The sequence below is a fragment of the Plasmodium berghei genome (genome assembly GCF_900002375.2).
Source record: "Plasmodium berghei ANKA genome assembly, chromosome: 13".
Taxonomy (NCBI): Eukaryota; Apicomplexa; class Aconoidasida; order Haemosporida; family Plasmodiidae; genus Plasmodium; species Plasmodium berghei.
The window spans coordinates 1,367,710-1,384,594 of NC_036171.2; the positions used below are offsets into that span (position 1 = coordinate 1,367,710).

General features: G+C 22.0%; 5 protein-coding genes across 5 annotated transcripts; 3 read left to right on the top strand and 2 right to left on the bottom strand.

The window, feature by feature from the left end:
* Positions 1 to 1,362: 1,362 nt before the first annotated feature.
* Positions 1,363 to 2,188, top strand: PBANKA_1334100 (proteasome subunit beta type-2, putative; the record flags this gene model as incomplete). Its single annotated transcript, XM_034566950.1, has 2 exons — positions 1,363 to 1,689; positions 1,928 to 2,188. The coding sequence occupies 2 exons, from the start codon at positions 1,363 to 1,365 to the stop codon at positions 2,186 to 2,188; spliced, it is 588 nt and encodes a 195-aa protein (XP_034423497.1).
* A 1,603-nt stretch (positions 2,189 to 3,791) lies between these two features.
* Positions 3,792 to 5,276, top strand: PBANKA_1334200 (RNA 3'-terminal phosphate cyclase-like protein, putative; the record flags this gene model as incomplete). Its single annotated transcript, XM_034566953.1, has 1 exon — positions 3,792 to 5,276. The coding sequence occupies one exon, from the start codon at positions 3,792 to 3,794 to the stop codon at positions 5,274 to 5,276; it is 1,485 nt and encodes a 494-aa protein (XP_034423498.1).
* Positions 5,277 to 6,671: 1,395 nt separating this feature from the next.
* On the bottom strand, positions 6,672 to 7,700 carry PBANKA_1334300 (exported protein 2; the record flags this gene model as incomplete). The annotated part of the gene is made up of 3 exons (XM_034566954.1): positions 6,672 to 7,169; positions 7,265 to 7,439; positions 7,564 to 7,700. The coding sequence occupies 3 exons, from the start codon at positions 7,698 to 7,700 to the stop codon at positions 6,672 to 6,674; spliced, it is 810 nt and encodes a 269-aa protein (XP_034423499.1).
* Positions 7,701 to 10,925: 3,225 nt separating this feature from the next.
* On the top strand, positions 10,926 to 13,409 carry PBANKA_1334400 (inorganic anion antiporter, putative; the record flags this gene model as incomplete). The annotated part of the gene is made up of 5 exons (XM_034566955.1): positions 10,926 to 11,696; positions 11,839 to 12,528; positions 12,612 to 12,734; positions 12,897 to 13,223; positions 13,311 to 13,409. The coding sequence occupies 5 exons, from the start codon at positions 10,926 to 10,928 to the stop codon at positions 13,407 to 13,409; spliced, it is 2,010 nt and encodes a 669-aa protein (XP_034423500.1).
* A 313-nt stretch (positions 13,410 to 13,722) lies between these two features.
* Positions 13,723 to 15,827, bottom strand: PBANKA_1334500 (RAP protein, putative; the record flags this gene model as incomplete). Its single annotated transcript, XM_034566956.1, has 5 exons — positions 13,723 to 13,789; positions 13,991 to 14,032; positions 14,174 to 14,353; positions 14,483 to 14,543; positions 14,636 to 15,827. 5 exons carry the CDS (start codon positions 15,825 to 15,827, stop codon positions 13,723 to 13,725), a joined length of 1,542 nt encoding a protein of 513 aa, XP_034423501.1.
* Positions 15,828 to 16,885: the final 1,058 nt, after the last annotated feature.

The following is a 16,885-nucleotide window of genomic DNA, read 5'->3' on the forward strand; positions in this document are numbered from 1 at the left end:
AATTATTCCCTTTATTTTCAAAATATAAATTGAAAAAAAATTGATGAAAAGTGTGTAAATTTAAATAGGATAAGATTAATTATATTTAAAAAAGTGTATGTTAAAGTTGAAGAGTCCAATAACATGCTATTTTAATGTTTCTTTTGGCTAACATATGCAAATCTTAAATGACCCAACGTGTACGATTTTATACCTAGTTTGTCTACCTTTTTCAGTTGCTAATTTAATTAATTAATTAATTAATTTTAAAATCTTTTATTGATAAATAAATAAATATATATATATATATATATATATATATATAACTGTGTTCATTGATATTCTTGTTTAATCTTAAATATGGAAAAATAAGAATAATCGCTCATTGCCCAATTCATATATTTGTGTAACCTCGCCCCATAAAATCGCATTTTCTCACATTAAATATAAGCTAATAAAAAATATATATTGTATACATGTATGCAACTTATTTTTATATTAATTCCCTAGTAATTTTTGTGAAAAGAAAGAATATTCCTATAGTTTTTTAACAGAAATTAAAACACATTGGTAGCATATAAAAAAAAGTGGAAAAATATATACAAATGTAATGAGGCTAAAGTTATTTCACTTTCTTTAGTTCGAGTTATTTTTTTTTCTATTTTATATTGATTTAAAAGATAAATTATAATAATATTGAAAATGATACCAATAACACAGTGATACATTATGTGTAAATAAATCCGTGCTATTTTTATTTTTTTTATTTATTTAAATCTGCATTATATTTTACACTTATGTAAAAACCGTGTTAATGTGCTTCTCCTTTTTAAAAATATATATAATAAAAAGGGGAAAACTGAAAATACGGAAAAATGTAAAAATCAAATTATAAGAAAATATGAAAGTAGTTTTTTTTTATAATTGCATATACAATATGTCATAGCAAAAAATAATAAATTTTATATAAATGAGGTATTATATATGCTTAAAATTTCCAGTGCTTTAATAGTAAAAAAAAAAATTTAGCATTTAAAATATTTGAAATATTACATCATTTTAACAAATTATAAAATTGTAGGCATTAAAACTTATTACCAAATACGAACAGAACGTTTTTTTATAATGTGAATGATATGATATATTTGGTATATCCATTATATATATGCAAACTTAATTGAGTATAGGGATTTTTTAAAAATTTCACCTTAATTTTAATGTTTAAAAAAGCAAAGAAAAACGAAGATAATTTTTCTAATATAATTTCACATCTAAGTTTATCCTATTTTAATAGTTATATAAATTCCACTATATATTTATTTAGATAGTTTTATCTGATTTTCTCAATTTACAATTTCATATTTAATATTATATTTTACACCTATGGATACATTAATCGGTTTAAAGGGAAAGGATTTCATAATTTTAGGAGCAGATACTTATAGCATTAATTCAATTATAAAATTAAAAAATGACGATAAAACAAAATTTTATGATATAAATGGAAATAAATGCTTATTATTAGGAGGCTCAATTGGTGATAGAATACAATTTGGAGAGTTTATTAGAAAGAATGTTCACTTATATCAATATCAAAATTCTACTTCTTTATATGTTAAATCTTTTGCTTATTTCACAAGAAAAAATCTAGCCTATTATTTGAGGAGAAATCCATATGAAGTAAATTGCTTGATAGCTGGATATGATGATGTATAGATATAAAACACTGAAAAAAATAAACAACTATAATTTCTTTTATTATTGTTTAGTTCCATCATATTTATAATATAAAAACTATTTATTCTAAACTTATACATATGTGTATGTGTACAAAGATATTTATATTCACATAATAAAAAATAGCATTTATGTGTGTACGTATTATTATCAATATATGCATGCTTGTATGAACAACAATACATCAATATATTTTTTTATCCAATTACAGAAGGATGGATATCAACTATACTGGTGTGATTATTTAAGTAACATGGATGCTATAAATAAAGGTGCTCATGGATATGGAGCTTATTTAGTTAACGCCATATTGGATAAATATTATCATGAAAACATGAATTTAGAAGAGGCATTAGTTATTTTTAAAAAATGTTTTGAAGAACTAAAAAAAAGATTTCTTCTTACCCAAATTAATTACGAATTAAGAATCATGTCAAATAATAAAATAGAAACACAATACGTTAACATTTAAATTTAATAAAAGGGAAAAATTATAAAAATTCCCCCATCCCTTTTTTATGTATAAATAAACTGTTTTTTCTTTGCATATGCAAAAAACATATAGAAAGTTTTTCATTTTTACATGTTTACCATTTTTATCCCATAAAATATAAACACATATAATTGTGTTCAAGAATACAAATTATTTAACATGCATATATGATATTGTGGTAATTATGCATATATACAAAACTCTTTTCCTACATTTTAAAACTTTAAAGCCTTTTAGCTTATTCTAAAATTATTCCAATGTATATTTGATAGCTGTCTTATAATAATATATGCATAGTCATAAATCATGAAATGTGCTTCTTTTCAAAAAAAAAATACTTATTCATTTAAAATCATTTTCATTTGTTATGTTTAAATTTAATAGTGTTTCCTAGTTCTTATAATATACTCTCACATATGTATTAATATATTTATACAAGAAAACTTTCTACCCCTTTACATATTTATTGCTATTCCTTGTGGTAATCGGGTTTGTTTAGTCACCTTTTGATAAATACTCCGAGTAATAGACATGTATATATAGTTATTCTTCCAAATTCAATTCAATATTCTCAACAAATGAATTTACTAAAATGCTGAACTATTTGAATATTGAAAAAAAACATAACCCATAATACAATTCTATAAATGCATAGTAGTAACTATATTAATGAAATTATATGTTCGTTATTTTTCCTCTTTTTTAAATTATACAATAATAATTTTATCATATGAAATATTAATATCAATTATATATTAGAACTAATTAAACATAAAAATATATAGCATTCAATTGTATATGCTTCATATATGTAAACAAAATTGCAACAGTTGCAATTATAATATTTGTTTAATTAATGTAATAGCTTTTTATATAAGCATGAAAAATATAAATTATATACACATAAAAATACTTAAAATGCTTTAATTTTTTGAATGAATAAGTCAATTAAAATTTTCATTATATAATACTATATATAATTTCTTTTTTATGCATTCTTTATACATATCCCAAATAATAGCAAAATTATATATAGAATTAGTGTTGTAACATAAATATCAATGAGATATAATTCGCAGATTTATTTTTGAATTACAGTGTTATTTTATATTTCAATTTTTTTGCCAACAATTCAAAAAAAAAATAACTGCATTTTATTTTGGTATAGACTTTTTTTTCGATTTATATAGCCAAAAAAAACATTCATATATTAAATTTAATTTAATTTAATTTAAGAGTGATTTATTTTATCTTATTTTATGCGCATTTTTTAATGCTATTTTTCCAATGTCGAAATAAATATTTTTAAATATATTTTTAATATATATATATATATATATAACCCATTCTTATGAAAATAAAAAAAGTAATAAATACAGGACAATTATTTTTTCAAAATATAGAATTGGAGAATATATCCATGAATATAACATCATAATATGAAGATTTAAATTCGGAGATTATTGTATTCGCAAAAATTCGGATTGTATATATATGCGATATATGCATATAAACACTTTTGAAACAACCAAATATTTGTACAATTATCACTATTTCAAAAGAAACATATTTTTTGAAGACGATGGAATTTGAGGGAAGCAACTATTTTCGATTCAGATTAGCTTTGAGTTTAATCAGCGGAAAGGCAATAACAATTAAAAATATTAGAAAAAAAAATTCACACAAAAAAATAAATAAAGGCGAAGAAATTGATGATAATGAAATAAATGAAGGGCTACAAGAATATGAAGCCAAAATTTTAAAGCTTATAGATAAGCTATGTGATGATACTATTATTAAAATTAATGAAAATGGAGATGAATTATATTTTAAACCAGGGTTTTTAATAGGTAATGTAAATGATGAAGTTAAAATAAGTGACTTAAATAATACATTTCATTGTGGTAATGAAAGAAGTATAAGCTATTTTTTAGAGTTTTTAATTATGATTGTTCCATTTTTTAAAAACCCAGTAAAATTATTATTAAAAGGCATAACAGACGATCAAATAGATAGAACCGTTTATACATGCAAAATAGTTTGTGAAAATTTTTTTAAAACCTTTTTAAATGTAAATGATGACTTTTTAAATATTACAATTTTAAAAAGAGGCACAAAGTTAGACGCTACAGGTGAAGTTTCATTTTTTATGAATAATTTAAAAATGATTAATTCTTTCGATATGCATGATGCTGGATTAGTTAAAAAAATCACGGGAACTATTGTTTGTAACAAAATATCTATGATTTTTCGAAATAAAATTGTAAATTGTGCAAAAAAAAATCTACATAATTTTACCCCATATGTTAGTATTGAAGTAGAAAAGGAAAAAAAAAACAATTATACTAATAAAAACAATTCCCAAAATAATTTTATGTCTTTATCTTTGTTTGCACAAACAAAAAATAAATGTATTTATGGCACAGATCTTTATGTTGACAAATTTATGCTCCAGCACGTTAAGGATATGTTAAGTTGTCGAACTGAGGATAGTCTACCTATGCATCTTGGAGGAAATAAATGGGATAAAGGGGAAATGGACGAAAATGATGAAGAAAAAGAAGAGGAAAATATAGATGATCATAATGATAAAGAAGAAGAAGATGAGGGAGAAAAGAACGGAATAAGCCTAGGGAACAAAACAAAGCACCAATTAAATAATAGAGGTAATTCTCCTTTTAAAGATGAAAACAAAGAGACGAATAATATTAGCAATATTGATGCCTCAAAAGATGCGCTAAAAACATTGCATGATGCTGATATATACGAAAGACTAGGGTTTTTTATTTCCCTAAAATTAATGAACGAAATAAAAGGATTATCATCCATAGATTCAAGCTATCAGTGGCTACCTTTGCTTTATATGGCATTGGCAAATGATACAGCCGTTTCAAAAATCTCACTAAGTGCTTTAAAACCTTACTCTATTGTTCTTATTCGCCTTTTAAGAGACTTTTTCAGTGTAGTTTTTGATATACAAAAAGTGGAAAAATCTCAAATTGAATATTCATATCTTATAAAATGTGTTGGTATAGATTATCGTAACTTTTCGAAAAAAACGTTCTAGTTTAATAAATGAGCATATTTCTATCCAAAAACTATCATACAATAATATGGCTAATTCCACAAAGGGTAATATATATATATACAACATACATAAAAATAAAAAAAAACATACATTGTGTTTTTTGCCAATTTGCTGACTTTTTTTGTGTTTATATAATTTTACGACATAGTTTACACTCATATCATATTTTATTTTCGTTATGTTTTATTTTCATTGTATTTTGTTTTAAGTGCATTATCTTATAAAATATGCACATAATGCATGTTACATTTGTTTTAATTTTTTATTAATTTTGTTATGCTCACTTTTTATTTTATAAATTATATTCATACATCAACGTTGGCATGTGGCAATAAGCATACATATTTATATATATGCATAACATATGCAATTTTAAAAACTTTTTAAATAAATTTTTAAGAGACTAATTCTGATTATTAAAAGATTTCCTTAGATTTTAACTTATAGACCTTTCCTGTTTTAAAATCATTTAAGCACAAAGTGGCTGTATTTTTTAAAAATTGAGAAAATATGAAAAGAAAAATATATTTTTTAAATCGTCATACAATTCATATGCCTATAAAAATTATATTCTCGAAATTATTATTTATTGAAAATGCAAAATAACGAAAATAGCACATAAGCACCTTGAAAATAGTTTTTCAAATGTATAAAAACTAATAATATGTGTCATCTTTTGTTTCATAACACCAAAAAAGAAAAAAAATAAAGACGTTAATTTTGAGCATTTAATATATACACATGCATATAAATAAATATATATTAGAGAAACCTAGTAAATTTATTAAAAAAATATAAGATCAAAAATAGAAAAACACATCATATAAAATATATATATATATATATGCGCTTATGTGATGCATATTAATATTTAATATAAACATATATTTAATATTATATGCAATTAATAAAATATTATGAAACTTAAAGACAAAATTTTATGAATGATTTCTATGAAATATACGCTAAAAAATAACAAAAGGATTAGCATATGAAATATAAATGTATCTATAATGCAAATTTGCCATTCATAAATCATATATCATTGCGATAAACAAATTATTGCATTATTATATATTAAATGTGTATACTGCACAAATTATACATTTTAACTTAAAATTTTTGAATTATATATAGCTTATAAAACACCATTGTTTCTCTATTTAGCATATACTAATAAGATCATCATAAAAAATTGAAAAAATTCTAAAATCATTTTTTAACTGTAGTCGTCTTTTTCAATAATTTTTATATTGGATATTTCCTCTTTAAATACCAAAAAGCATCATTTCTTTTTTTCTTTTTTCTTTTTTTTCCCAATTTGAAAAACTATTTCGTAGATATACCTTTATAAAGTGTTATGCAATATATTTATTAAGCCTCATTAGAATCAGTTTCTTGCTCTTCAAATAATTGATCATTTAAAATTTCGTCTGTTTGATCATCTTCGTATTCTGTATATGCATCATTGGAATCATTTTTGGAATCTACATCAAACTCATATTTGCCTGATTCTATATTCTTTTTAGATTCCATAGATTTTAATTTCTCTTCCATATATGATGATAAATGTTTCAATGTACATTCTTTTGGTAATAGTGGGACATTCTTTTGGGTAATATTTGCATAAAATATATTAGATCTTCCTATTTTTAAATATGGTTCAGATACCCAGAATCTATATATTTGTGATTTTAATATTTGATCGATTTTGGATACAATCAAACCTGGATCGTGTCGTAATTTTGTTGAAAAACTGTTTTTACATTCATTTAATATACCATGCAAAAATAGTATTGGTTTTGATTCAACAGAATATAAAGTATTGTTATATATAGAAATAGTACATTGATCCCATATATCTCTTAATATCTATAATTAAAAAAATATATATATATATATATATAATATTATGCAAAATTGAATACTTATAATATATTTGATATTTTTTATAAAAGTAAACTTACACATTCAGTTGCCTCTTCAACCTTATTATTTCCTACAATTTCTCTGACTAATAATATCCACCACATACGAGACCACCTTAAAATTTTTTTATAACGAACTGCTTTTTTTAATATATTTATCATATCTGTTATTGGAATTTTAACACCATGATCATATAGATCTTTTAAACTCATGCTGAAATAATAATAAAAATGTGGAGGTAATGTATAAAAATATCATATTTAAAAATATAAAGAATAATAATTAATTACGTATATATATATACTATTTTTTTTTATTAATTATTTTTATTTTTTACCTAAGAGGGTCTCTAATAATAGTTGATAAGGCAGTGGTTGCTGCTAAATCACTATATGCGTCACATTTTACAATATTTGTTGTATGCTTATAGGTCGCATAAAATAAAAAAAGAGACAAAAAATAACGAATCTTCATCTTTGCAATGTTAAAATAAAATTATACTATAAATCGGTAATACTTATATAAATCATTTATGGAGTATATTATTAATGGCATATAAAAAGCCAATATATAATATTGTAATAAGAATCAAAATTAATAAATAATTTAATTACTATTTAATAATATATCGGTAAACTACAAGAAATCATTGCAATAATAAATTATATTAAATTCGTGGTTTGAATATATGAATTTTATATAAATAAAAAAAATTATGAATTCTCATAATATAAAAGATATTTTTTTTTTGCTTAATTTAATTTATCGATATATAAAATTGTAAAAATAAAAATATTATAATCAAATAATTAAAAAAATCCCCCCCAAAAGCTATACCTTACAATAAATTGATATATGCATACAAAAATATATATAATTAAGGTAGCGAAAATGATATAGAGCTTAGAAATCCAAGGCTTTTGTAGAGTGAATTTGCTATATATATTGTGTTTAAATTAATAAAATAAAAAAAACTTTATAAAATGTTGTTTTATATATATTCTTAAATTAATATTTTATAAAAGTTGTTTTTTGTTTAATATTTTTAATTAACATTTAATAGGTTTTATATTATTTTTAATCTTCTATATTATATAAAATAATCCATTTGGGAGCGAGAGAAAAAAACAGAGAAATAATTATGAAAACGTTTTTTTTTATATAAAAAATATATTTTTTTAAAAGGGGCAATTGTAGAATATATTTAATTATTAGAAAATAATACTTTATCACTAAAAATATTAACCAATCGCCTCTTATTAACTATAAAAATGTTTAGCTTAAATTTTTTCTTGCATGCACAAACAACATTCTAAGGCTAACCACAAAATAAAGCATATAAATTGAATGGCTAATATGTAATAAATATACGCATTACAAATATAAAAAAAGATATAACTGTTTTTTTTATCCATTTTTTACTCTATACAATTAACATAAGTATATTATAAAATTTGCAATAATTGTGAATCCGCAGTAATATTTTATGTATATATACTATTATAGGGTCTGTTATTTTTTTATGTAGTATTATAACATAATTTAGTATTATTTCGAATTGGAAGCAAGTATAATTTTTTTAATTTTATTTTTAAAAAATCAATATTCTCAAATAGTTCATACAAAATATTGTTGTATAATAAATACGAGGGTTTGAATGTTTATATAATAAATAAAATGAATGTGTATATTGTTTTTAGTATATATAATGTAGTTTGCTAATATGCATAAAAAGGGTGTACCCAATATATACAAACATGTTTATAAGCACATTATTCCCTTCTTATTAATAATATTAAAAAAATATCAACATTGTAAAATATTTATACCACTATATAAAAAAATAAAATGGATTAAACAGTTGATTATTATAAAATTTTATTTTAAAAAATAAACATTTGATACTGAATAAAATATTTTCACTGAAATAGGAAAATTTCCATTTATTACAATTTTTCTAATTCGACTATTTATAAAAATAGAGATAAAAATAATATAAAATGGTAATTGTTCAATTGTACACGAGCGCACATATATCAGTCTCTAAACATGTTTTACATATTAAAAGGGTTAAAATTATTTTTATGGTAATTATGTGATTAAAAAATAATAAAATAAAGAAAAATCTTTGGAGTGTTAAAAATATTGTTTAATATTCAATGAATATAAAATAAATTAAAAAGAAAACTACAAACTTCTATAACTGTTTTATAAAATTCAAACTTTTATTTAATGCTAATAAAAATTAAAAATTGTGTAAAATTATTTAAGAAAATATCTTAATGTACATTATCCTTATGCAGATACATATATTTATAATTATTTTTTTTTCTATATTCTTGTAATAGCTAAATAGTTTTTGTCCTTTTAAAATATCATATATAGATATTCATGATTTTCTTTTTATTATAAATCATTCAAAACAAAAAGTAAAACATACATATATGCACAAATATATTATATATAAACTAAATAAAGAAAATGAAATATTAAAATAAATAAATGAATAGACATGGAAAGAGAGCATGTTTAAAATATGAATAAAATGTATGCATATATAAATATTATATAGAATCAAAAAGTAAAAAATATAAAGATAATAATATATAAAAATACATATTTCATCAAAAAATAAATAATTTAAAGTAAAAATATATATTTTTTTTTAATTATAATTTTTAGTTTCTCATTGAAATAATAAAATAAAGCTATAAAGCAATGTCTTTTTTTTAATATTTTATATTAAACAATCTTAATAAATTATATACAAACTTATGAAAATTATTAAAATAAGTTGTTATTTGGGTGTTGAAAAAATATAAAAATAAATAATATTACATTTTTTAGGAAAAAATATATATGATAACACTCTGTTATATAAGTGCAATTTACATAAATATATAATAGCTTATTTTCCGATATAATTATATATAAATATTAAATATTACACATTTCACAAAATATTTTGTCAAATAATTGCGTATGAAAATACCTATGATTTTTTTGTTATATGCAAATTATAATTTTCAAAAAATTTAAAAACAAATTATTCACAAAATATATTACATAAATATTATTTATAATGTTGAATTCGTAAAATATATATATATTTTCCTACAAAAAATAATGACATGTTATTTATATTACATTAAATAAGCGCATTTAATTACAAACTCGCCAAAAAGAGAAATGATAAAAAATAACCGTCGAAAAAAATTTTTAATTTTCAGTTTTATTAAAATAAATAAATCCCCAAAATATTTAGTAAAATAGTAAATCAATAAATCATAAAATGCCAAAAAGAGAATCAGACGACAACATATTACATAAAGCATGATAATTATCATTTATGATATATGACCCAGTAGCAAAATTCTATTTTTATCAATTAATTAGCTAGCTGGAAAGGAAATACGAAAGAATAAAATATATATCAAAAAAATAATTGAATACTTAAGGCTCAAAATAAAATACTAAACATTTTTACATTATTCTGAATATTTCAGCATTCAAAAAGTTATATATACAAAACAAAATATCTCAAAGTTCTATAATTCTTTTAAAGATATAATAGTCCAAAAATATATGCATTTATAGTCTTTACATTTACACTTGTGAGAAAATCACATTTAACTAATCAAAGCAATTTGATGAACACTAAATTCAATAGTACAAATAAAATACGTTTAAAAAAAAAAAATGAAAAAAAAAAAAAGTTTGGGATCCAAAGAAAGTGAAAATGAAGAAAGAATAGAAGATTTTAAATTAGATAATGAAGACTTTATTGTAAAAAGTGAAACGACTGAAAGAACACAAATATATCATGATGATTTGTATGATAATGATATAAAAATATGTTTACCAGCAAGAGTCGGATTTTTTAAAGCCCTTAGGTCCATGACATCTGGTATAAAATGGGGATGGGGATTTACAAATACGCCCAAAGAACCATCCGGGTATTACATCAACGAAATATTATGCGGTTGCATATTATGTTTAACTATGTTACCTGAAATGATATCATTTTCGATGATTGCAAAAATACCACCATATATTGGATTGCAAGGCGCATCATTTTTATGTTTAATAACATCTATTTTTGGAGGGTCACCTGGTGTTATACATGGTGTCACAGGGGCATTTGCATCTGTGTGTTCAAAATATCTTATAGAAAACAATGCTGGAGGTTTACCAGAAGGAATAGAAAGACTGTATATTTGTATATTAATATGTTCAGTTATGCTATTATTTTTTTCCTTTTTTCATATGTCAGCTTTAATACAATTAATTCCAACACCTGTTTTTATTGGTTATTGTAATGGACTATCTATTATTTTTTTAATGGCGCAATTACATACCTTGGAAAATCCATATACCCATGAATATATAACAGGGTATCATTTACTTTTTTTTGTTATTATATGTACCCTCGTAGTTTTGATAGTTGAGCTCTGGAAAAAAATACCTAAAGTAACGTCATACATGACTAAGAATGTTTTCATATATTCAATATCATTGTGAAAGATTTCCCAAGAATTTAATTCTCCATTGTTTTATTTTCTTATTTTTTATGTTTATATTTTCTCATATGTCATTTATTTTCATTTTTTAGGTTGGACAAAAAATCCCCTCAACACTAGTGGCAATAACCATCACGATATTTGTTGAATTCATCATTCTTCGAAAAATTTTACACAATTTTGAGACTTTTAAAAATGTTAAATCATTTACAGTAGGAGACATGTTTTCTTTTACCTCTGAAAAAGCAAAACCTACTTTTTTATTTTCAAACAAGGAATTAGATTTTTCAAAAGTTGTTTTTGATATGAACTTAATTAAACAATTAGTAAATATGTTTGTTGTTTTATTAATAGAAGTACTAATGGTTAGTGAAGTTATTAAAGATATGGGAGGTGCAGAATGTGATACTAACGAAACTGTATTTTCTCTTTTTATTGGAAACTTGTTATCTACATTAGGAAGTGCAGTTGGAGGTAGTAGTTTATTAGGGTTATCTGTTTTAAATTATAGAAATGGGGCAAGAGGAAAAGAAAGTGGACTTGTAGCATCCATTTTGATTTATGGAATATTATTATTTGGTTATTCTTTATTAAATTATATACCATTATCTTTTTTATGTGGTATTATGATAACTGTTTTTATTCACTGTTTTAAATGGTTCTCAATACCTATTATATTTTTTACTTTTTGCCCGGCTCATATTCGAAATTGCCACCCATGTATGAGCCGAAAAATATCCAGATGGGATGCCTTCATAATCGTCCTCGTCACATTCTTATGTGTAATAAATCAGAAAAAAAAAACTAATTACACACGATAATGATTTTCCTAATTTTTTTAAGCATATAATTTTTTTTTTTGTAGGTTTTGGTAAGTGTTCCAGCAGGCGTACTTGCTGGGGTAATTTTGTCCTCATTAGTATATGTCTGGCAAAGCAAATCAACTTTCAAATTTGAAATTTTTTACGATAAAGATACAGACACTAAGGTAACGAGGAAACAAATAATAAAGATAATAAAAAATGTTTATATGTTAATTAGTTTCTGAGAATATGGCATTTTACATATACCAACCCACAAATTGTGCATATAAATAACATAATAATATAACCATTTTATTTCATATATTTTCTACTCTTTCTTAATGTAGTACTACGAAATCGAAGGGCACTTGTTTTATGCATCGAAGAAAATGTTCACAAGATTATTCAGATATGAGAATGATAGCCAAACTATCAATATTGTGTTAAAAGGAAAAAGCACATTGTTTGATTACACAGCTATTGAAGCACTCACATCTGTAAAACATCAATATAATATTAACAATAAAAATGTCAATATTCATGGATTAAGTCATGAATGCATTAAAAAAATTGCAAAGATGAACCATCTATGTAAACAAATTGATGTAGATCTCGTTAAAGTCGAAACACCCGTTGTGCCATTATTATACAAACCATTGCAAACCATACTTATGGTATTATATAATTTTATAAAATTTCATAAAATTTTCATATTTATAATGCGCAATGCTGATATACCATTTTTTTATTCTTTTTTGTAGACACCTAAAACAATCAGACGAAGAATTATTTCTAAAAATAAAAAAGATAAAAAAAAAGGCTCAGACCAAAATCAAGCTCATGAAGATTTTGACATTTAGAGGTTTAGAAAGTTTAAGCGAACATATATATACATATGCTTGTATATATATAAAAATATTGGTGCCCTTTAATCCCGCAATTTTGTTATTATAATTATCATTATATGATATTTTAATTTAAACAAAAGGATATTTCTCATATTTAAGTTTTTCTCTTTTTTTGTTATTTATCTATAAATAATTTATTTAATTTTTATAATTAATTTATGTATTGTCAAATAAAAAAATTAATAATATTTTATTCATATATATATGGAGCGAGATCGTCTTCTTCCTGCATTTTTTTTGTATCCTTTAAATTTGTCTATTATTTTTATTGCATATGGTTATGTATGCTTTTAAATTTTTTTTTTATGTATTCAAATTTCTCATTATAATTTCTGTAAAATAAAATAAATAATAAATATTTATTTTTCATTATATTTACGCAGTGTTTAGTTACATATCGATATACAATCTGCTTATATAAATATAATTGCATTTATACATAATAGTAATTCTTCAAAATATATAATAGTGTTTTAACTGTGAAATTGTAAATTCTTTCAAACAATTTATTTAACTGTTTGTTGTAAGCATACCTTAGTTTTTTCCATTCGTGCTCGTACAAAATGATGGGGCTCCTAAAAATAAAAAAAAATAAAAAATAAATATGAGCATTGTCTCCCAATGCATAAATACCATCTCATACAATAATATAGTGCAAACAACATATTATATAAACATACACAAATGCATGTACATATATGGTTTTTGATCCTAACCATCCTAAAAACTTCAAGTTCCTAAGTTTATAATTCAAATGATATTTATGAAATTTATTGAGATTTTCCTTCATTTTTTTATTCACACATATATTGTGTACAAACTCGACATAAGTGTTTTTAAAACCAATTAAAGCATAAATTGGATATATGCTCGTATGTGTATTTGTAATTTTATATCTTCGAGGAAAGGATGAAATTATTAAAAAAACAAAAAAAAAGAAACTATGAGTGCATAAACAAAATGTGATATTTTTACATGATGAAAATATTCCATAATAATGTATATATTTTGTGATAAATAGTTACCCATTTTCCTTTATAAAAAATTGTGCTTGTTTGATAAATATGGTATCCCTAATTGTATTGCCTGAAATACAGTTATTATATAATAATATTTTATTGAGCTTAAAAATTAATTTAAATTAAAAAAAAAGCTTGTTTAATTTTTTTAAATTTTACCCTCCATTTTTAGGTTCTTAACAAAATCAAAAAAGTTCGAATTTGGCAAATAAAAAGTGTTAAAAAGATAGTTGTCTGAACGAATAAGTATATCTATAAACTTAAGTCTATATAAATTAATTGAAGATATTGGTATATTAGGAGTAGTTATATCACCTTTTTCTTTTGATTTCATATATAATTGATGTATATTATTTATATTGTCATATGAAATACGAGCATTCAAATTATTAGTAGCATTTTCTTCATTAAAATCGAAATTATTATCTATTATAACATTATCATTATATTGATATTTATTATAAGTAGGATATTCTGTTTCTTTATCATTTTCCATAATTTCTTGTTTTAATATATATATCAATTGGTTTGTATTTTTATAATTATGATAGTTTGATATAAATAAATTATAAATTATTTTTATAAGCATATGCATATCTTTATTATTTTTTTTATCATAATTGTCTCGAAATAAATCTAATAAAATATGTATATCCGTAATTTCATAATTAAGACGCGAACAAGCTTTTATAATTTTTGTTAGTGTATTACAAATACTGCTATTGCTCAAAGTTCCGGCTGTAAATTTGTTAACAACTTCATCTACACACCTAGAAAACATTTTTTGATTTGCCCACTTTTTATTTTTAAAAGATGATATGAACTTAATACATTCAACTAGCTCTTCTAATGAATAAAGAGAAATTAAATTGCTAAGTTCAGAATAAATATAATTGTAAATTACATTATCATAATCTATATTTAAATAATAAATATATTTAAATAATAATAACAAATCATTTTTATTTTCAATTTCGGCTTTTCTTATATTATTTTGATCGTTGGATATTAAATTATTATAATTTTTAATGAATGAAATATATGATAAAATTAAATCCTTTGCATGATCTCTTTGAATTAATATTCTTCTTGACAATATTATACTATATGTAAATAGGATTTTAAAATCATTTTTTTCATAATTATTTAATATATCATTATTTAATAATTTATTAATACTTTCTTTTATTTCATTTTTATAATTTTGATAACTTTTTATAGATATATCTTTTTCTGATTTATATGTCTCAATACATTCAATAAAATTATGAGAAACTTTTTCGAATTTTTCTAATTCCATTTTTAAACTCGTAAAGGGTCGTCTTATGCATGCTCGAAAGAACCTATTCATTATTTTTTAAATTTTATTTTCTCAAATTTGCCTATTTGTGCATCCATATATATACATATATAAGAAAACTGTAAGGCTGATACTATATTTTGTTTGGTCCTATGGAACGAGATGTATACATCTATGTAGAAATGTAAGTAACCACTTGAGTAATACAAATTTGATAAACACCTCAAGATGCTTATTTTGACTCTTTTGTGAAATATTTTTCGCTAGTCTACCCATATATATAGACATTCGTTCTCTATTTTACTATTACAAAAATAGAAAGCCGATGAAAAATAAGTACATGGTTAAATAACAAACAAGGCATATTTTTATTTAAAATATATATATATATATATATTTAAAATAAATTAATTATGATCATTAATTATCCGATTCATAAATGATCCTTAGATGGTTTTTGTGCCAACTAGAAAAAAGATAAAATGTGTACATTTTTGTAGAACGGTTTCAAATGCAAAAATTGCAAAAAAAAATAAAATGATAATAAATCTAGAAATAGAAAAAATGAGAACAAATAATTAGCAGAATTTATTCAATACAAACATTTTAAGAAAAAATGAGCGAGTGCAAAAAAAAACGAAAAAAAAATTGCCGGAAATTAAGTATCTTTAAAACTAATTTATTTTTGTGAATCGTATATTTTTTCACATATACAAAATATCTTAGGATTTAAAAATATATATATAAGATATATTAATTTACCCATACACTTACAAATATATATCGAACAAAACGATTTTGAATATAAGGGTGTTTTGAAGTTAAAAAAAAAAAAATTTTAAATATGTTAAAATAGTACATACATACTATAATTAAGTATTGAAAGAAAAAATACGTTTATATACATGTATAGCATTTTATCTATTTGAATATGCAAATAGATTAAAATCATTTTTCAAAGGATTGTAAACAAATTGCAAATAAGTATGGCAAAAGTGCCCATAAAAATAAATCAAATAATATTAATATTGACAATAAATGGAAAAATCATAAAGAAATTAAAAAACAATCAATTATTTTTAAAATATAACTCATGTGTAAAAAAAAAT